Source organism: Salvelinus namaycush, chromosome 8 (assembly GCF_016432855.1).
Source record: "Salvelinus namaycush isolate Seneca chromosome 8, SaNama_1.0, whole genome shotgun sequence".
Taxonomy (NCBI): domain Eukaryota; kingdom Metazoa; phylum Chordata; class Actinopteri; order Salmoniformes; family Salmonidae; genus Salvelinus; species Salvelinus namaycush.
Genome location: NC_052314.1, coordinates 31849307 through 31872192, shown reverse-complemented (window position 1 = coordinate 31872192; position 22886 = coordinate 31849307). Strand labels below are relative to the sequence as shown.

The window sequence follows — 22886 nt, the reverse complement described above, 5'->3', positions numbered from 1 at the left end:
CAATAAGTGCATCGATGACGTCATCCCCACAGTGACTTTATGTACATACCCCAACCAGAAGCCATGGATTACAGGCAACATCCACACTGAGCTAAAGGCTAGAGCTGCCGCTTTCAACGATCAGGACTCTAACCCTGAAGCTTATAAGAAATCCCGCTATGCCCTCCAACGAACCATCAAACAGGCAAAGTGTCAATACAGGACTAAGATCAAATCGTACTACACCGGCTCCGAAGCTAATCGGATGTGGCAGGGCTTGCAAACCATTACAGACTACTAAGGGAAGTACAGCCGAGAACTGCCCAGTGACACGAGCCTACCAGACGAGCTATACTACTTCTATGCTCGCTTCGAGGCAAATAACACTGAAACATGCAAGAGAGCACCAGCTGTTCCGAACGACTGTGTGATTACGATCTCCGCATCCGATGTGAGTAAGACCTTTAAACAGGTCAACATTCACAAAGCCGCAGGGCCAGATGGATTACCAGGACGTGTACTGCGAGCATGCCCTGACCAACTGGCAAGTGTCTTCACTGACATTTTCAACCTCTCCCTGTCCGAGTCTGTAATGCCAACATGTTTTATGCAGACCACCATAGTCCCTATGCCCAAGAACACTAAGGCAACCTGCCTAAATGACTACCGACCCCTAGCACTCACGTCTGTGGCCACGAAGTGCTTTGAAAGCCTGTTCATGGCTCACATCAACACCATTATCCCAGAAACCCTAGACCCACTCCAATTTGCATACCGCCCCAACAGATCCACAGATGATGCAATCTCTATTGCATTCCACACTGCCCTTTCCCACATGGACAAAAGGAACACCAATGTGAGAATGCTATTCATTGACTACAGCTCAGCATTCAACACCATAGTGCCCTCAAAGCTCATCAATAAGCTAAGGACCCTGGGACTAAACACCTCCCTCTGCAACTGGATCCTGCACTTCCTGACGGGCCGCCCCCAGGTGGTAAGGGTGGGTAACAACACATCCGCCACGCTGATCCTCAACACAGGGGCCCCTCAGGGGTGCGTTCTCAGCCCCATCCTGTACTCCCTGTTCACTCATGACTGCAAGGCCAGGCACGACTCCAACACCAACATTAAGTTTGCCGATGACACAACAGTGGTAGGCCTGATCAGCGACAAGACAGCCTACAGGGAGGATGTCAGAGACCTGGTCATGTGGTGCCAGGACGACAACCTCTCCCTCAACATGATCAAGACAAAGGAGATGATTGTGGACTACGGGAAAAGGGGTTGTAGTGGAGCAGGTTGAGAGCTTCAAGTTCCTTGGTGTCCACATCACCAACAAACTAACATGGTCCAAGCACACCCAGGCAGTCGTGAAGAGGGCACAACAAAACCTATTCCCCCTCAGGAGACTGAAAAGATTTGGCATGGGTCCTCAGATCCTCAAAAAGGTTCTACAGCTGCACCATCGAGAGCATTCTGACTAGTTGCATCACTGCCTGGTATGGCAACTGCTATACCAAGTGGTGTCAGAGGAAGGCCCTAAAAATTGTCAAAGACTCCAGCCACCCTAGTCATAGACTGTTCTGTCTGATACCGCACAGCAAGCGGTACCGGAGCACCAAGTCTAGGTCCAAGAGGCTTCTAAACAGCTTCTACCCCCAAGCCATAAGACTCCTGAACATCTAATCAAATGGCTACCCAGACTATTTACGTTGCCCCCCTTTTACACCGCTTCTACTCTCTGTTATTATCTATGCATAGTCACTTTAAAACTTCTTATGGCTGCAAGGGGCAGTATTGAGTAGCCAGTTAAATCGTGCCCATTTCAAACGGCCTCGTACTCAATTCTTGCTCGTACAATATGCATATTATTATTACTATTGGATAGAAAACACTCTCTAGTTTCTAAAACCGTTTGAATTATTTCTCTGAGTGAAACAGAACTCATTCTGCAGCACATTTCCTGACCAGGAAGTGGAATGTCAGAAATCGATGCTCTGTTCAACTTCCTGCCTATACATGGGCATGATACGTAAGAGTCTACGTACACTTCATACACCTTCCCCTGGTTGTCAAGAGGCGGTGAGAGAAGAAATTTCGTGTTTATCTTGGTCTGAGGTGGAATTAAAGCTCTTTGTATGACGTGACCGTCCATTTCCTGTTTCTGGAGCGCGAGAAAGGGGACATGGATTTGCCTTCTGTTTAGCTGTCGTTATGGACGACTAACATCTCCGGTTTAGATTTTATTTGATACATGTGACCATATCATCGTAAAGTATGTTTTTTCAATATAGTTTAATCAGATTATTGAAATTTTTTCGGGAGTTTTGCCGTGCTCCGTTCTCTGACTTTGTTGACGTTGGAGAGATCCGTGCCACTTGGCAAGTGCCCATGCTAAATCAAGAGGGAAATTTGCCGTTCCAGATCCAAACAACGACTGTTCTGGACAAAGGACACCTTGTCCAACATTCTGACGGAAGATCACCAAAAGTAAGAAACATTTTATGATGCTATTTCTAATATCTGTCGTGCATGTGAACTGGTCGTCGGCGCCCAAGTGTTTCTGGCTATTGTGGCTACGCTAATATAACGCTATATTGTGTTTTCGCTGTAAAACACTTGATAAATCGGAAATATTGTCTGGAATCACAAGATGCCTGTCTTTCAATTGCTGTACACTATGTATTTTTCAGAAATGTTTTATGATGAGTATTTAGTTATTTGGCGTTGGTGTCTGTAATTTTTCTGTCTGCTTTCGGTGCAATTTCTGACTGTAGCTGCAATGTAAACTATGATTTATACCTGAAATATGCACATTTTTCTAACAAAACATATGCTATACAATAAATATGTTATCAGACTGTCATCTGATGAAGTTGTTTCTTGGTTAGTGGCTATTTATATCTTTATTTGGTCGAATTTGTGATAGCTACTGATGGAGTAAAAAACTGATGGAGTAAGAAAAGTGGTGTCTTTTGCTAACGTGGTTAGCTAATAGATTTACATATTGTGTCTTCCCTGTAAAACATTTTAAAAATCGGACATGTTGGCTTGATTCACAAGATGTGTACCTTTCATATGGTGTATTGGACTTGTTAATGTGTGAAAGTTAAATATTAAAAGAAAATATATTTTGAATTTCGCGCCCTGCACTTGAGCTGGATGTTGTCATAAGTGTACCGGTGTCGGGCTGCACCCCAAACAGGTTAATAACTCTACCTACATGTACATATTACCTCAATAACCCTGTATATAGCCTCGCTATTGTTATTTTACTGCTGCTCTTTAACTACTTGTTACTTTTATTTCTTATACTTAAATTGTATTTTTTAAACTGCATTGTTGGTTAGGGCCTTGGAAGTAAGAAATTCACTGTAAGGTCTACCTGTTGTATTCGGCGCATGTGAGTAATAAAATGTGATTAGATGAGACAAACTATGTCAGTACTGTTTATATAAAATTATTAAAGGAATACCAGATACATGCACAAATATTCCCATATAGGTAGTTTAAAACATTCACACCCATCTTTCTAAACTTATCAGGTTACTTAAACTCATGTTAAAAAGTTGAAAGTTAGTCATTGTGATTCCCACCTAAAATAGACTTTGAGTGACTAAAACATCACTCATAATATTTTTTCCCCAGATAGAAATTCTCAAAACGTTAGAAAAATGACTTTTTCTTCGTGTCAAACTACGAGGACATCTGAAAAGACAGACCGAGTGGGTGGGGAGCTAGTACGCTGAGTGGGCGGGGAGATCACCGTGACTGACAATTCTTTGAAAATACCTACTGTATGTCATGTAACATGCATGCAGTGAGCAGTGTTGCAGTGAGATTATAACAAGCAAATGTTCTGATACACAAAGCAACTCAAACAACATTGAAATTGCATGCAACATCCAATTCTGTCAAACATAAATTCTTGATTTTAGAAATTCTGTTTATCCAACTGCTGGGTTATTGTAACAGTTTCAACATAGACAACATGTTGGCTGTATAACTTAGCTAGCTACCCCAAATGAATATGTCAGCACTGTTTTATCAAGCTACAAATAGCTAGCAAAGGCAGCATGTGAGTTTCAAGTTTGGGGAAGCACATTTCTACCATAAGAATTCAGTTTTATAATAAAGCATCATCACATTTGAAGTTTTTTTTGGAAGATAGGCTACTATTCCTAAGGTGATGAGTAGGTTACATAGTCATAATTTAGGCGAATAATATAACTATTACGGGGTAGTGCTGACACTGACAAACATATCAATAAAAAACGATGTAGTTTGATCTATATAATAGGCGTATGAGAAGGGGAGACACAAATAAAATATGACATCCATCTAACCTGGAGGAGGAAATGATTGTCCGAAAACAAAACATTTCAAGAGCCAACGACCCAACAATAATAAAGAGTGAATATGCGCACTCACCGGGCCGATGCTCTCCGTAGGTGCCAATAAGATAGGCTACACTGTTCACTAAATTAAGTTGAGAATTCTGATAACTAAAAGAAAGTATTTTCATTGTCTTCTCTTCTCTTTACAGCATTAGCCATTTGCTTTCAAAACTATGTTTTCCCACGATTGCATTTTTAAACCCAACAATCTACAATGAACAAAAATATAAACACAACATGCAACAATTTCAAAGAGTTAAAGTTCATATAAGGAAATCTGTCAATTGAAATACATTCATTAAGCCCTAATCTATGGATTTCACATGACTGGGAATAGAGCTATGGATCTGTTGGTCACAGATACCTCAAAAAAAGATAGTGCATTCAGAAAGTATTCAGACCCCTTTACTTTTTCCACATTTTGAAACATTACATCCTTATTCAAAAATGGATAAAAAATATGTTTAATTCATCAATCTACACACAATACCCCACAATGACAAAGCAAAAACAGTTCTTAGAAATGTTTGCTAATTTAATAAAGATGAAAAAAACAGAAATACCTTATTTACATAAGTATTCAGACCCTTTGCTATGTGACTCAAAATAGAGCTCAGGTGCATCCTGTTTCTATTGATCATCCTTGTGATATTTCGACAACCTGATTGGAGTCCACCGGTAGTAAATTCAATTGATTGGACATGATGTGGAAAGGAACACACCTGTCTATAAGGTCCCACAGTTGACAGTGCATGTCAGAGCAAAACCCAAGAACCTGATGGTCACTCTGACAGAGCTCCAGAGTTCCTCTGTGAAGATGGGAGAACCTTCCAGAAGGACAACCATCTCTGCAGCACTCCACCAATCAGGCCTTTATGAAAGAGTGGCCAGACGGAAACCACTCCTCAGCAAAAGGCACATGACAGCCCACTTAGAGTTTGCCAAAAGGCACCTAAAGGACTCTCAGACCATGAGAAACAATTCTCTGATCTGATGAAACCAAGATTGAACTCTTTGGCCTGAATGCCAATCGTCACATCTGGAGGAAACATGGCACCATCCCTATGGTGAAGCACGGTGGTGGCAGCATGGGATGTTTTTCAGCGGCAGGGACTGGAAGACTAGTCATGATCGAGCGAAAGATGAACAGAAAAAAATGCAGAGAAATCCTTGATGAGGTCCTGAGCACTCTGGAGCAGGTTCTCAGACTAGTGCGAAGGTTCAACTTCCAACAGGACAACGACCCTAAGTACACAGCCAAGACAATGCAGGAGTGGCTTTGGGACAAGTCTCTGAATGTCCTTGAGTGGGCCAGCCAGGGCTCGGACTTGAACATCTCTGGAGAGACCTGAAAATAGCTGTGCAGCGACGCTCCCCATCCAACCTGACAGAGCTTGAGAGAATGGGAGAAACTCATGAAATACAGATGTGCTAAGCTTGTAGCATCATACCCAAGAAGACTCGAGGCTGTAATCACTGCCAAAGGTGCTTCAACAAAGTACTGAATAAAGGGTCTGAATAATTATGTAAATGTGATATTTCAGTTTATTTTATAAATTAGCAAACATTTCTAAACACCTGTTTTTGCTTTGTCATTATGAGGTATTGTGTGTAGATTGATGAGAGTTATAATTATTTAAATCAGTTTTAGAATAAGGCTGCAACTTAACAAAATGTTGAAAAAGTTAAGGGGTCTGAATACTTTCCGAATGCACTGTATCTTCTTCGCATAGAGTTGATGAGGCTGTTGTGGCTTGTGGAATGTTGTCCCACTCCTCTTCAATGGCTGTGCGGAGTTGCTGGATATTGGTGGGAACTGGAACACGCTGCCATACACGTCGATCCAGAGCATCCCAAACATGTCTGGTGGTAAGTATGAAGGCCATGGAAGAACTGGTACATTTTCAGCTTCCAGGAATTGTGTACAGATCCTTGCGACATGGGGCCATGCATTACCATGCTGAAATATGAGATGATGGCGGCAGTTGAACGACACGACAATCGGCCCAGAGGATCTCGTCACGGTATCTCTGTGTATTCATTTCTATTATGCCTGCCCATACACTAACCCCACCGCTACCATGCAGCACTCTGTTCACAACGTTGACGTCAGCAAACCGCTCCCCACACAACACCATTGTCATGACGTTGCCCTCTTTGGGTACAGCGAGCACCCCCCCCCCCCCCCCCCCCCCCCCCCCCCCCCCCCGCCTCTCTGACTACACTCAGGCTGCTGCGACCTCAGGTCGTAAATTCCTGGAGGAGATTATCTCCTCTTGGCCACAGTATAGAGAGAGAGGGAGTTTTCATAGAGAACAAAGGAATTTCTTCCACCTCACAGAACTGGAGGTCCGAACAGTATTTATGTTCTGGAGAATGTATAAAAGATCGGTGAAGAATCCAGCTACGAACTGGTCCATTTGGTACAATTTTGTGAAACTCATGAGAGACAATATGGCCACATTACCATAACGCTGTTTATACAATAGCCTCAGATATGAGGCTTACATCTAATTGTTGTATAAGATGAATGAGTGAGGATGATACTGTTTGTGAAATTGTGTAATGTGATTTTGGACTGTTTAATGAAGGAAACTCCAATTCCCTTTGGAGTTTAACTAAATCAGAGGACTGCCCATGAGCACAGTTATGGTCTGACGCCATGGGACAGGCCCTTTTCTGCTCTTCAGGAATAAAACCCCCACCCGGGTTTTCTATCACCAGACCAGCTTACCTCAATAATGAGAGGGCCAAGGTTTGAGAGGTAGACCAGCTTACCTCGATAACGAGAGGGCCAAGGTTTGAGTAGATGGCTGAATCTTTTAACCATACCACGTGGTTAAACTCTTAGACTATCGATACCGACAGAATAAGAACAAGTCTTTGATATTAATTACTAGTCTGCAGCTAGGAATTCGGTATCATTGAACGCGAAGACCGACAACCGCAGAAACATCTATTCTATAACGACATGAATGAATGTCACTCTGAACTATCCATTCTAACCACGACAGAGAGAGAGAGCAGACAGACTCTCCAACAGAAACAAACTTTTCAACAGAGATCCCAACGACACACTGAGCGTAAATATATATATATTGATTGCAATTGTTCCCGAATGAGTGAGCGTTCATGTGCAAAGGATTAGCATTTCAATTGTTATAATTATCACTCTGTCTAACAATCCGCCATACCGGTTTAGCCCACTAGGGCACATCCCCCTTTAATTTCTTTGTAAACATATCTATTTTGTTTGTTTGTGTGATGCATTTCTGTGAATTATTTAGTAAATAAATGATTTTAAGACAATTGATGTATGGATGACTCATAGTGAAGACTGGGTTCGTGCAGATAACCAACAATTTACGACGTTTGGAATGAGACGAACGTGAGGTAAATAATAATTCATTAATCAGAACACTAATTGATCAGATATTAAGATATCTGAAAGTTATATTAGGAAAATTATAGCTTTGTAATCTGAATATTTTCCTTGGTGCCCCGACTTCCTAGTTAATTACAGTTACATGATTAATCAGTTTAATCGCGTAATAATAATTACAGAGAGTTATTTGATAAATAAGTCTTCAGTTTAATGATGCCAAAGACACGACACCATACACACTGTCTGCCATCTTCCTCATACAATTGAAACTGGGATTCATCCGTGAAGAGCACACTTCTCCAGCATGCCAGTGGCCATCGAAGGTGAGCATTTGCCCACTGAAGTCGGATTCGACGCTGAACTGCAGTCAGCTCAAGACCCTGGTGAGGACGAGAAGCACACATGAGCTTCCCTGAGACATTTTTTTACCGTTTGTGCAGAAATTATTAGGTTGAACTTGAGACATCTGTGCAATTGTGTTGTGTGACACTTCACATTTTAGAGTGGCCTTTTATTGTCCCCAGCACCAGGGGCACCTGTGTAATGATCATGCTGTTTAATCAGCTTCTTGATATGCCACACCTTTCAGGTGGATGGATTATCTTGGCAAAGGAGAAATGCTCACAAACATGGATGTAAACAAAATTGTGCACTAAATTTGAAAGAAATAAGCTTTTTGTGTGTATGGAACATTTCTGGGATCTTTTATTTCAGCTCATGAAACATGGGAAACACTCTACATGTTGTGTTTATTTTTTTGTTGAGTATATTTGGTATTTGCCGTGCGAGCTGCCCAAATTGCGGGCCTTTCCAACTGTAGGCAATGCGATTTAAAACTATCTACAGATAGTTAGGCCATATCATTTTGGCAATTAAATTACATTTACTTTAGGGGGAAGCTTTATGGACATACCACCTATGCTAGCTAGTTCATCTTGGACAATTTCAGTTGAAACTTTACAGGGTGAGGTCTACGTACATTTCAATAAATATATATACACCGACTGCCACACAATGTTCATACACTGAGTCTACCAAACATTAGGAACACCTTCCTAATATTGAGTTGCACCCCCCAAGTATACAATGTATAGTGTATATCATAAATATCAATGATGTCAAGAAGTTTGTATAAATCACCTGTTTGGCATGTCTATTGATGTAATGACATGAAAACTGTGTAAGAGTTTGGGGAAACCCTTCACGTGCTTTTGTTCTGGTTTCATCCAAATACCATCCAATTTCATGAAAAACATGATTTTGACTGTTCAGAACCTTTATAATGTAAAGGGCAACTGAAGATTTGGTTCATTAAGAAATGCTAGCAGCCATGACTGAATTAAAACGCGAGTTGGTTTCAGGGTGTGGTTTGATGTGGGTGTCTCGTGTGTGTTCGCAAGTGGGAAGAGTTAGACAAATTATTTTGCCAATTAGCTTCAGCCGGCTGGTGTGAAACCGTGGCAAAGTTGGTTTAACTTCAGATAGCCCATCTCCAGGGCTAACCGTAAATAAATTACACAATGTAAATGAGACAATATTTTCATGTTGCACACCTTTTGGTTCTCATTAAATGGTTTCAATATTTGTATATTAAGTTAAAAAATGTATAGTTCATTTGAGGTTTTTAAGTCATTGAAATTTGGAGCAGTTGGAAATGTACATTCTGTAATTTACTGATGGTCCCTAATTATATCCAAAGTCAACCCAAATTTACCATGACATTATGATTGGGTCACATGGAGCTGGACTCCAAATTGATGATTACTTGTGTGCTGCCAGCTGTTGGTATGTGGGCAGGACTGAAACAAACCCAACCTTCATCTACATTGTGAGGCGGTCACAACCACAAGAATCACAAAACTCTGTTTTGGACGAGACTGACTTCATGGCCAAAATTATCATATTTACAGTAGAATAAATGTTTCTGACTCATATGGATGCCACATAGGCTGTTGTTTAAATGATAAGTTGTGTTTTAGGGGGCAGTAAAAACTCATGCTCAGGAACTATTTAAAAGAAGAAAAAAAACATTCAGAAGGGTTCTATGTGGAATCATTGCCTTCCAATGAATCTTTCTTGCATTCCAAATAATCATCAGCACCATTTCTTTAAAAACTTAGGATGAAAAAAGTTCTAGGTAGAACTCTTTGCCTTACAAAGAACATTCGGCTTCCAAAAACGGTTCTTCAGATGAAAACAATTCTTGTTAGAACCCTATCCCCTCAACAAATAACCTTTTTGGAACCCCTTTTTCTAAAAGTGTATTCACTGCCTTGTAACTCTAGTCCACAGAACACAATTAAGACATTTTGCATGTGTGTGTGTGTGTAGCGTGCCTCCTGCACCTTGCATCCTAATGTGTTTAATGAAGCATATGACTGGGTCTGAAGAGAGACAAACTTAAGGCAGCCTCAAAGCCACATCTTACATTTTAAACACAACAGATTGGATTTGACACTCAATCTAATCAGGTAATAGCTAAACACGACAGAATGAGTTAAACAGGTGCTACCTAGTATCTTGGTCCTGCGCATGTCAGCATCACCACCACCATTTACCAGGGTCAAGTAGGCCGAAATTGTGACCAGGTCTATACCAGTAGCCCCTGCTACTGTGTAACCATTCCACAGAGGCCACAGCACACTCATTACTGTTAGTACTAAAGACCATAACAGTCTGGTTTCTGGTAGTGCTGGTGAGTGGAACCAGAGACAATGGACACATTCCAAAGGCACCCTATTCCGTTGTAGTGCACTACTTTTGACCAGGACTCATATGGCTCCGGTCAAAAGTAGTGCACTATATAGGGAACACAGTGCAATTTGGGACGCCGCCAATCATAAGGACTGGAAACACCACAGGGTCTGTAAATATGAATGAACTCCTCCTCACACAGGAAATTCTACGACAGTCTCTCACCATTTATATTTTCCTCTCCCCTCTTCATGGCCATTTGTTTAATTAAAAGTGTGTTTTAGGGAAATTAGCCGTTCGTTGTCTAATGCCTCTGGCAGGTCTCCTTCTCTCCCACTCTCTACCTCCCTCCCCCCTTTCACCAAGACTACAAACTAGAGACTTGACATTTAGCTGAGAAGAGGAGAGGAAATAAAAGGGGGTTGCATGGCATACTGACTGAGTTGAGGCAAGAGATCGCACAGGAAACACTCATGAGTGTAGAGATCTTTATAGAAATATACTGTATTGTGTACTCATTCTAAACATTTCAGTATTACTAAGGTTTAAGTCCACATTTGTAATGATAGTGTTAACCTTTGATGATTTACATTGTCAGTTAAAACCACGAGTGGCACTAATCAATTCCAAATGTTAAATGTATTTATCAGAATAAATTCAACATTTTAATGCTCTCATATTCTAAGCAGAGAACAAACAAACAAACTGAACAATGACAGCAGCAGCGCCACTTGAAAGTGTAATGTGAGGGAGTTGAAAGAAAAGACTAACTTCACAATACATAATAAAAACAGGGCCTAAGGCAGCATTCAGATTCACACTGTGCAGACCGTCATTTTTAATAACTCTGACAAGGTTTCAGATAGACTCATATTCTCTGTCACAATAACATGCAGAAACAGGATTTCCGTCGCCAAGAATTAGCGCAGGCAGTGCCTTTGTTCGCCCTCAACCGAACATTTTCCTCCTCTCAGACCTTCATTCACGCCAAGCCACAATGTAAATTAGCCTACCCTAATATTTAAGCAGAGTGGGCATGAGGATTTTTTTATTAAGACAGCAGAGCTGACAGTTTCTTTAGGAATAGAAACACACAAATCTCCCGTTTTAATTGCTTTTCTACAGTGGTAACAAAGGAGGTAATATACAACGAGCCCAGACCCCATAAAATAACACTTTTCTACTGGCCTGCCCTAGTTATTCCCTGTTGGAAACTTTTAAATTCAAACTACTGTGTAGATCAATTTTCTGATATGTACAGCATTGTTCTACATACTGATTTGACACAGTTTTTAATGTTGCAAAGCAAGGCTTTTCACTGAGGCTTAATTAAAAGGGATAGTAAGGGCTTTTATGGCACACGTTAGAGCTGAAATTAGCCAATTACTGTACCCTTTCTGTTAGCGGGAGGAATACCAATGTTGAGACTCGATTCCCATTTAAGTGCCTGACTTAATGGCTTGAGCTAAGCCCAAAATATATATATATATTTTCGAAACACAGCCTAGGAGGAGAGCAGAGCAAACAATTTACTAGTTATTTATTCTGCCTTTAAAAATAAGCTTTAGAACCACATACTTACGATCTTACAAGGGTTACAGAAACATTGTATTGGTTGCTCTGTTGTTTTCTTCATAAAAATTATGTGTAACAAATTAGAAAAAAATAAGTGCCACCTTTGTGATTTTAGCTTTTTGGGAAAAAATCAATAAGAAGATCTAACGCATGAGTAAATTAGTATTGTTTATTCAATGCAACTGGCCGATCTAGTTGTCCTCACTGATCAGAAAGAGGATCCGTCTTGGCCTATGCTGCTCTCTGCTGGTGGTGGGTGGAAACTACAACAACAACAACGGCAACGAATTTGACTAATCATTTTGGCATTCTCGAAAACAAATCAGACAAGTAACTCATTTTGAGGTCTAAAGAATCATCTCCCTCCTGCTGATGTATGGTATAGGTCTGGGTTGTGAGCGGAGCGATTGCATCCCCTGGTGCTATGCATAAGATGAAACACAAACAAGAAAGCACTCACCTGTGTCGCTGGGGTTTGTGATGTGCGTCCAACACTGGGTGGCTGGAAAAAGACAGATCACACATATAACCCGTATATATTTACATACTGTACATGCTCAGGTGTCTGTCTCCAAATAGTGGAACAACCGTTTGACATCAATCAAGCACATTTTTCCCCCACTTAATACAGAAAAACATACTCAGCGTGTGGCCCACTGTAGGATGGCACAAATCTCTGGGGACTGGGGGCCTTGTGTGGCAGTGGCATATTATTATGTGACCGCTTCAGATCCAGTATGGCTTGAGGCAGGATCAGTTTGAGTCCATGGTGGACTGTAAACCTCAGAGTGGTGTGGTCCTCTGTTGAAAGAGAGGTGTCACTTCTCAAACAACCAACCGGAGAGTCTTTAGCCAAACTGTACTCCATGTCTTGTATCATCTATATGTACAGTACATTTATTTACTCCGAGCCGTGCACCATATTGCTCGTCTGGGCTTATAAAGATTCCCTACTCTGCTCTCTAACTGTCTTGGACAGTGGAACCGACCTGTCATGGACATGATGGTTTTGACCTTGCGGTACCAGTCGTTGTCTATGAGCAGCGGGCCCATGTAGTCTGGGATGGAGGAGACCTCCTGCTTCTTAGTAGCCTTGACTCCATCCAGGTTCTTTGTCAACTTCTGATTACAGAACCTAAAGCAGGGAAGGGATCAATTTACTCAGCAATGTCCGTTCAACTAGCCCGGGTACCAGTCTGTTGCTGCTCTCTTACTGACTGGTATACAGGCTATAATTCAACCATTATGGGGGAAAGTAATATCAGACTGTTGCCTCGTGAAATGTTGTATTACATAAACTCACAGATAAAGAGGTCTCCCTAAATACCAAAATGTGTAACAAGCATGTACTGTAATATCATTGCAACATTAGTGAAAGTAATAATAACACTAGCTATAGGTCACTTTTTCCAGCAGAAGACAAGGTTGGGGAAGATGGTTATGATAGCTGGGTGGAACAGTCCTCTGTCTACTTTCCCTGTGGAGCACAGCTGCAGTATGGCATCCCTCTGGGTCTCAGCTATGTTTATCTACAAACAAAGCAGCACAGAGTTACCATATGATATTAACCATAACACGATATGGGATATAAAAAGACAGCCAATGGGACTGCAGATGAAAATATATATTTTTGAAGTATCATATAAAACGTGATATCATATAAAACCATAGTACCGTATAGACATCTGAACTAAGTAGTCCTACCCTGAGTTTGGGAGAGATCTCTGACTTGAGGAAAATCTTAATGATCATGTCAGCCTTCTGGTGTAGCATAGCATGGTCATTCTCTCCATACATCCCTGCAGACGCCATCACTGTGCCTGAATCTGCCAGGTTCCTGAACCTGCAGCACAACAACAACAAACACAACAGGCACAGATACCCACATTAAAGAGTCGATGTCCACGCCCCCGCGGATTGCTAATTTGCATAATAAAAACATCCCAATAAAAATCTGTCTTAAAGCTAGAGACATCATGGGGTGTGTCTCAATGCACCACATCCGCCGATGTCAGCCTTCCCCATCTACGGTGGAAAGTGGCAGAACTACAGCTGTGTTTTTCAGATCAGGAGACATAAGCGCAGTAAAGAGGTCAATGGGACGCAGACCGTGGGGGATAGAAGAAAGCTGCCGGATTGGCGCACATTCAACAAATCTGATCTAAAGCGTAAATTTGTCAAATCCGTCATGCTTGACAGATTGTAACAGGCCCACAACGTGGTTACTACACTCCGATTTGGATATATTTGGCTGTTTTCACTGCATAACATTTAGAAGTAGTCCCTTTTCAGGTTTAGAAGAAGTGACTGTTAAATACTAACTCCCGTTCGTATAAGCTGGTAGCATAGATAACATATAGAAATTGGTGGTGGTAGGCAGTCGTTTAACTGATTGGGGTTGACATCCATACAAATCAAATCAAATGTTATTAGTCACACGCGCCGAATCCAACAACAGGTGTAGACCTTACAGTGAAATGCTTACTTACGAGCCCCTAACCAACAATGCTTTTTTTTAAATACGGAAAAGAATAAGAAATAAAAGTAACAAGTAATTAAAGAGCAGCAGTAAAATAACAATAGAGAGACTAAATACAGGGGGGTACCAGTACAGAGTCAATGTGGGTGGGTCACCGCCGGTTAGTTGAGGTAATATGTGTAAAGGGGGGGAGTGGGGTCAATGCAAATAGTCTGGGTAGCCATTTGATTAGGTGTTCAGGAGTCTTATGACTTTGGGGTAGAAGCTGTTTAGAAGCCTCTTGAACCTAGACTTGGCGCTCCGGTACCGCTTGCCGTGCCGTATCAGAGAGAACAGTCTATGACTAGGGTGGCTGGAGTCTTGACAATTTTTAGGGCCTTCCTCTGACACTGCCTGGTATAGAGGTCCTGGATGGCAGGAAGCTTGGCCCCAGTGATGTAGTGGGCCGGTCGCATTACCCTCTGTAGTGCCTTGCGGTCGGAGGCCGAGCAGTTGCCATACCAGGCAGTGATGCAACCAGTCAGGATGCTCTCGATGGTGCAGCTGTAGAACCTTTTGAGGATCTGAGGACCCATGCCAAATCTTGTCAGTCTTCTGAGGGGGAATAGGTTTTGTCGTGCCCTCTTCATGACTGTCTTGGTGTGCTTGAACCATGTTAGTTTGTTGGTGATGTGGACACCAAGGATCTTGAAGCTCTCAACCTGCTCCACTGCAGCCCTGTCGATGAGAATGGGGGTGTGCTCGGTCCTCTTTTTCCTGTAGTCCACAATCATCTCCTTTGTCTTGATCACGTTGAGGGAGAGGTTGTTGTTCTGGCACCACACGGCCAGGTCTCTGACCTCCTCCCTACAGGCTGTTTCGTCGTTGTCAGTGATCAGGCCTACCACTGTTGTGTCATCAGCAAACTTAATGATGGTGTTGGAATCGTGCCAGGCCGTGCAAGCATGAGTGAACAGGGAGTACAGGAGGGGACTGAGCATGCCCCCCTGAGGGGCCCCTGTGTTGAGGATCAGCGCAGCGGATGTGTTGTTACCTACCCTTACCACCTGGGGTTGGCTCATCAGGAAGTCCTGGATCCAGTTGCAGAGGGAGGTGTTCAGTCCCAGGGTCCTTAGCTTATTGATGAGCTTTTAGGGCACTGTTGAAGGCTGAGCTGTAGTCAATTAATAGCATTCTCACATAGGTGTTCCTTTTGTCCAGGTGGGAAAGGGCAGTGTGGAGTACAATAGAGATTGCATCAGCTGTGGATCTGTTGGGGCGCTATGCAAATTGGAGTGGGTCTAGGGTTTCTAGGATAATGGTGTTGATGTGAGCCATGACCAGCCTTTCAAAGCACTTCATGGCTACAGACGTGAGTGCTATGGGGTTGGTAGTCATTTAGGCAGGTTACCTTAGTGTTCTTGGGCACAGGCACTATGGTGGTCTGCTTAAAACATGCTGGTATTACAGACTCGGACAGGGAGAGGTTGAAAATGTCAGTGAAGACACTTGCCAGTTGGTCAGCGCATGCTCGCAGTACATGTCCTGGTAATCCGTCTGGCCCTGCGGCCTTGTGAATGTTGACCTGTTTTAAGGTCTTACTCACATCAGCTGTGGAAAGCGTGATCACACAGTCTTCCAGAACAGCTGGTGCTCTCATGTATGTTTCAGTGATATTTGCCTCGAAGCGAGCATAGAAGAAGGACAGCTCGTCTGGTAGGCTCGTGTCACTGGGCAGCTCTCGGCTGTGCTTCCCTTAGTAGTCTGTAATGGTTTGCAAGCCCTGCCACATCCGACGAGCGTCAGAGCCGGTGTAGTACGATTCGATCTTAGTCCTGTATTGACTTTTTACCTGTTTGATGGTTCATCAGAGGGCATAGCGGGATTTCTTATAAGCTTTAGGGTTAGAATCCCGCTCCTTGAAAGCGGCAGCTCTAGCCTTTAGCTCAGTGCGGATGTTGCCTGTAATCCATGGATTCTGGTTGGGGTATGTACATACGGTCACTGTGGAGACAACTTCATCCATGCACTTATTGATGAAGCCAAGGACTGATGTGGTGTACTCCTCAATGCCATCGGAGGAATCCCCGGAACATATTCCAGTCTGTGCTAGCAAAACAGTCCTGTAGCTTAGCAACTGCTTCATCTGACCACTTTTTTATGAATCTAGTCACTGGTGCTTCATCCTTTAATTTTGGCTTGTAAGCCGGAATCAGGAGGATAGAATTAATGTCAGATTTGCCAAATGGAGGGCGAGGGAGTGCTTTGTATGCATCTCCGTGTGTGGAGTAAAGGTGGTCCAGAGTTGTTTTTCTTTTGTTTGCACAATTAACATGCTGATAGAAATTTGGTAAAACGGATTTAACTTTCCCTGCATTAAAGTCCCCGGCGACTAGGAGCGCCGCCTCTGGATGAGCAATTTCTTGTTTGCCTATGGTGGAATACAGCTCATTCAATGCTGTCTTAGTCCCAGCCTCTGACTGTGGTGGTATGTAAACAGCTATGAAAAATACAGATGAAAACTCTAGGTAGAACTCTAGGTAGATAGTGTGGTCTACAGTTTAACATGAGATACTCTACCTCAGGCGAGCAATAGCTCGAGACTTCCTTAGATATCGTGCAACAGCTGTTATTTACAAAAATACATAGTCTGCCGCCCCTTGTTTTACCAGACGCCGCTGTTCTATCCTGCCGGTGCAGCGTATAACCAGCCAGCTGTATGTTGATAGTGTCGTCGTTCAGCCACGTCTCCGTGAAGCATAAGGTATTACAGTTTTGAATGTCCCGTTGGTAGTTTAATCTTCCGCGTAGGTCATCTATTTTATTGTCCAAAGATTGCACGTTTTCTAGTAGAATGGAAGGAAGCATTATACCCCGATTTTACCTCAACATAGTGTTAAATACACATATAAACAATAGCCTAAATGTAGGCTAATTTTGCTGGGGGGGATTCAGGATCTTTTCCCCACGCATTTCCATGGCAATACCATTGTCTGGGTCGAGTTCCATGGACCTCTTTACCGCATCTATCCTGAAAATTCGTCTTCTCACAAAAATGCCTGTAGCGTCCTGTTTGGGGTCCAAAAAGATGAGACTCTCACGAACATGACGGTGTTCACCGTTTTGCTCTACAACCTCCACAAGCATCACAGGACTCATCTGAAGTCGGTACCGCCGATGTGCCAACTTCTGTCTGTAGCATAAAATTTACAAAAATATAAAAACAGTATAATATTGTCTTTGTATCTCAAAATCATTATGTGGTTAACCTTAAAAATCTAAATGAAAATTGTTCAAATCTAAAAGATAAAATTCAACCAGATAGCGCCCTTAGATCATGGGAAAAGGCCACACTTGACCGTTGCACTTGAATCATACAGACGGTCAATGGCTATGCCCACTACGCTATCAAACCACACACTATTGCAGAGACGTTGATATTACCATCCACAACTGATATGGTGAAAACAATGTGTGGGGAGGCAGAGGTAGAGAAACTCACATCAATAGCTTTGTCAGATAACACTTAAAGAATTTATGCTATTACTAGCAATCAAGATGAAACTCTGAACGACTCAAAAACTCCCCAACTTGTGCTCTCCAAATGGACGTTAGCTGAGAGGGCCAAGATGCTCATGCATTGACTTTTGTTCGCTTTACATGTCTGGGGATGCTATTCACAAGGACACATTGTTCTGTCTCACGATTCCCAAGCATGAAATGGCACAGGGGATGTTCAGTGTGCTGCGTGGCTTTTGATGATGAAAAACAGACTCCATGAGATCGAATGGTGGGCTTTTGCACAGATGGGGCTCCATCTACAGTATGGCGGGACAGCGGGCAGGGGCCTCTGCACTCTAGTTATGAATGTGTCTCCCTCTGCCATATGGGCGCATTGTTTGACACACTGAGAGAAACTGGCATCAAAAGAGCTGAGCACAGAACTCGGAGATATACTGCAGCAGGTAACTTCATTTGTAAACTACATCAAAACACACCAACTGTGCGCACGCCTGTTCCCAAAACTTTGTGGAGATATGGAATCAGAGCATGACAATGTTCTATTTCACACTGAGGCTTGGTGGTTTATCGAGGGGGAGTGTTGAGTTTTGAGAGAGGAACTGTTGTCATTCACAATGGATGTAAAAAAATATATATATATTTTAAAGACTTGGTTGACTTTCTGTGTAATGAAGAGAAAATATCTCCTTGCCTATGTAACAGACATATTTGGGATCTGAACGAACTGAATGCAACCATGCAGGGGAAATACAAAAACATTCTACAGATGACTGACCAAATCAGTGGATTCAGAGGAAAAAATTCTTATTGGAGAGAGAGTCTTTCAAAATTGAACCATGTCCCCTTCCCTCAGCTGTGTATGTTTCTAACAGAAAACAGCATCAGTAGGTATCCCACACGAGTGATGACTGCTCACCTCCAACGCTTGGAAGAGCACTTTGGGATCTACTTCCCAATCCGTTTGACTTTGATCCTGTCTCAGTTGACATGCCGGTATGTGAAATCGAACAGCTGATCGAGCTGTCATGTGACCGAATGCATTCACTGGTCACTACGGAGGAGTTTTGGTTCCTGAATAAAAAGGAATACCCTGCCGCCTCCCTTAAAACTCATCGTACCCTTCGCCAGCTCATATCTGTGTGATTCGGTGCTCTCGTCTTCATTAAAACCAAATATCGATCCAGGTTGGATATGACAGAAGGGATGAGGTGCGTACTGTCGACCACACCCTCTGACTTTGAGAATCTCCGATGTGACATCAAGCACACCCATCTCATTAGTGGTGCTGAGATACGATGCATTATGTCAGACTCATTTGCAATTGACTGTCATTAGCCCCACATAAAAATGATGTCATGGTGAGTTGAGAATACAGTCATAAATGCTGTTAGAATTTCAATTGACTGCCATAGCCCCAAATAAAAAAGTAAACATTTGCTGTTAATTACATAATTTTTTCCACATGGTTTGGGTCGTGAGAATTTTCAGATATCAAAATGGGGTCTAGGGCCCAAAAAGTTTGGGAACCCCTGGTGTAAGAGCTGTTTGAAAAGATCGCCTGAAAGTTCAGCCTATTTTGATGGGATGGAATTTTGGCTAGTAAATTTGTTTATAGACCAATAAGAAAGAGAGTTCCAAATCTCTGTCAATAACAGCAAATTTTCAGTTTTCCCCACTCAGACAGTCGTAATTGTAATTGAAAACAATCACAGCAAAGTACTTCTGTCAATAGAAGTGAATGTCAATAATGTAAGAAGGAAAACATATTTATGACCTTGTGAGACGATTCAATCTTACCTCTCACTCTCCAGGTAAAAAGATAGGTCGTTGATGAGGAAGTCAATGATGATGACTTTACCGTTAATGACCCTTCTCTTCATGTGGGAGGTCTCCCCCTCTTCTTTAGGAGGGGCACGGGAGTCACATGCTATAGGAGACAAGGTCAACTTAGTGGTGTGTACTGCTAGCACCAGAACTAGATTTAAAATCCTGACGAAGGTCTAACACCGAAACATTGGTTTGTGGAACATCCAAGATCAGTGTAAGATCAGTGTAATGGAGTTTTGTCCTTTTAATTAAATTTTTTCTTCTGTAGCACCTGTCAAACTATACTTTGTTCAGCACCAGAACCAGGAACAGAATGAAGAGAGGGGACTGAGGACAGCTTACATTCGGAGAAGTGGCGGTAGCTCATTCTCAGGTACAGCTCAAACTCAGTCCTCGTGCGAGGATCCTTCATGGCGGTTTGAAACTTACAGACTGTCTTGATGAATCGGCAAAACACCAGCCAGACATTTTTCTTCAGGGTGAGGTGCATAAGGAGTGAGTGAGTGAGTGAATGAATGACAGAACATTTTAGATACCATTGCCCAAGAGGGTTATACAGTGATTGTACAACTGTCTAGTGTCTAACAGTATATAGAGGATGAGAGGCTGGGTGTTGTTCCTACCAGTTTGGTCTTCAGTATGGCTCCTCTCAGGCAGGAGTCTGAGCCCACAGCAGGACCGGGTGGGAACGTGTCTTGGTACTGCTTGAACCTGCAAGGAATCATCCAAACACACACATCGGATTAACACACACTGTTTCGTCTGCCTCCAAACACACACACACATCACATCAATCACACAGTTCTGTCAAGTAGCATCAATCATCCATAGCCTGGTCCCAGATCTGTTCGTTCCGTCTTGCCAACTTCTAAAGTTATTGTCATGTTTAGCATAACAACGACCATAGGAGTTGGCTATACAGCACAAACAAATATAGGACCAGGCTAAATCAACTCATGTCCACAAGGATAAATAATCCTAATACCATGTTCCTTCCAGTGACTTGGTGACCAGGTCCTGGATGGTGTAGAGAACCTCACAGGAAACGGTTCTCATCTGTGCCGCCTGGGAGATGATGTCAGCATTGCACTGCAGGTAGCCCACTGTGGGACGATGCTAGTTAGCGTTTAAACTTCACTGTAGCTCCAATATATTACTGTAGAGGGATACTAGTCGTGTTAGCCTTTTCAATACAATACATCTCTTTCAGTGTCATACAAACAGTCCTTTAAGACTATTAGCAGCAAAGTGAATAATGCCACCATTGATGTCAGCTTGGCTAAAGGTCACCAAGGACCCTACTCTAGACAGAATCTGACACGAATAATGAATAAGGATTTGAGGACTGTACTGGGGTCCTCCCGGCGTAAGAACTTATTCACGATGGCGAGGATTTTGATCTTCTGAGGTTTGGGCCGGTCGATGGCTCTCAGCTTCTCTACTTCCAGTGTGAAGAGCAGCGCTCCTTGGGCATAGTGGAAACGCAGAAAGCGCTTGAAATAGTCCAGACTCACCGGGTTCCGGAACACATCTCCAAAAGACCTGTAGCAAAGAGACAAACAATACAGCCATATACAAATGAACATTTGAGTCATTTAGAAGGTGCTCATAGAACTCGTATTTCACTAAAGTAGGTAAAACAACCACTTATCAATCATTGCAAGTAAACCCTTCTACAAAACAGCCGGCTTCTGCAAAATCAGCGGTAGCTGAAGAATCTAACTTATGCTAGATTAGATACCCTCATTAGATAAACAATGAACAAGGACGCATTTAAGGTGGTGTCCCAACAGTACCTTGGCCTCATAGACGGCGCGCGAACAAAACTGTTGTCTTTCTTCAACATCAGAGGGGCTTTCTTCATCAAGGAACCAGCGGACACTGGCTTAGAGCTTTCGCCGTCTGAGAAAGGCTTCTTCTTCTGATACAGCAAATAGTTAACACTCAGATTCTCCAGTGCCAGCTTTGGGTACCTCACCGCCAGCAAGTCAAACGGCAGATCAAGTGGCTCTAGAGACAGACACAATGACAGTATTCACAGGGCCTAGAGTCCTTATAAGTCTGCTCTCCACATACAGTTGAAGTCGGAAGTTTACATTCACTTAGGTTTGAGTCATTAAAACTCGTTTTTCAACCACTCAACAAATTTCTTGTTAACAAACTATAGTTTTGGCAAGTCGGTTAGGACATCTACTTTGTGCATGACAAGTCATTTTTCCAACAATTGTTTACAGACAGATTATTTCACTTTTACCTCACTGTATCACAATTCCAGTGGGTCAGAAGTTTACATACACTAAGTTGACTGTGACTTTAAAAAGTTTGGAAAATTCCAGAAAATGATGTCACGGCTTTAGAAGCTTCTGATAGGCTAATTGACATAATTTCAGTCAATTGGAGGTGTACCTGTGGATGTATTTCAAGGCCTACCTTCAAACTCAGTGCCTCTTTGCTTGACATCATGGGAAAATCAAAAGAAAATCAGCCAAGACCTCAGAAAAAAATTGGATACCTCCACAAGTCTGGTTCATCCTCGGGAGCAATTTCCAAACGCCTGAAGGTACCATGTTCATCTGTACAAACAATAGTACGGGAGGAATAAACACCATGGGACCCCGCAGCCGTCATACCGCTCAGGAAGGAGACACGTTCTGTCTCCTAGAGATGAATGTACTTTGGTGCGAAATGTGCAAATCAATCCCAGAACAACATCAAAGGACCTTGTGAAGATGCTGGAGGAAACGGGTACAAAAGTATCTATATCCACAGTAAAACGAGTCCTATATCGACATAACCTGAAAGGCCACTCAGCAACTGCTCCAAAACCGCCATAAAAAAGCCCGACTACGGTTTGCAACTGCACATGGGGACAAAGATCATACTTTTTGGAGAAATGTCCTCTGGTCTGATGAAACAAAAATAGAACTGTTTGGCCATAATGACCAGCATTATGTTTGGAGGAAAAAGGGGGATGCTTGCAAGCCGAAGAACACCATCGCAACCGTGAAGCACGGGGGTGGCAGCATCATGTTGTGGGGGTGCTTTG

General features: G+C 42.6%; 1 protein-coding gene across 1 annotated transcript in view; it reads right to left on the bottom strand.

The window, feature by feature from the left end:
* LOC120052099 (regulator of G-protein signaling protein-like) overlaps positions 1-22886 on the bottom strand; it is a 38251-nt gene that overhangs the window by 3856 nt on the left and 11509 nt on the right. Inside the window, exons 11-21 of the mRNA XM_038998951.1 lie at positions 21637-21850; positions 21192-21382; positions 20826-20943; positions 20464-20551; positions 20183-20312; positions 19811-19940; positions 13738-13876; positions 13438-13562; positions 13023-13168; positions 12675-12834; positions 12494-12535 (exon numbers count right to left, since the gene is read on the bottom strand). Coding sequence (XP_038854879.1) covers positions 12494-12535; positions 12675-12834; positions 13023-13168; positions 13438-13562; positions 13738-13876; positions 19811-19940; positions 20183-20312; positions 20464-20551; positions 20826-20943; positions 21192-21382; positions 21637-21850 — 1483 coding nt within the window. The remainder of the gene's footprint in view (positions 1-12493; positions 12536-12674; positions 12835-13022; positions 13169-13437; positions 13563-13737; positions 13877-19810; positions 19941-20182; positions 20313-20463; positions 20552-20825; positions 20944-21191; positions 21383-21636; positions 21851-22886) is intronic.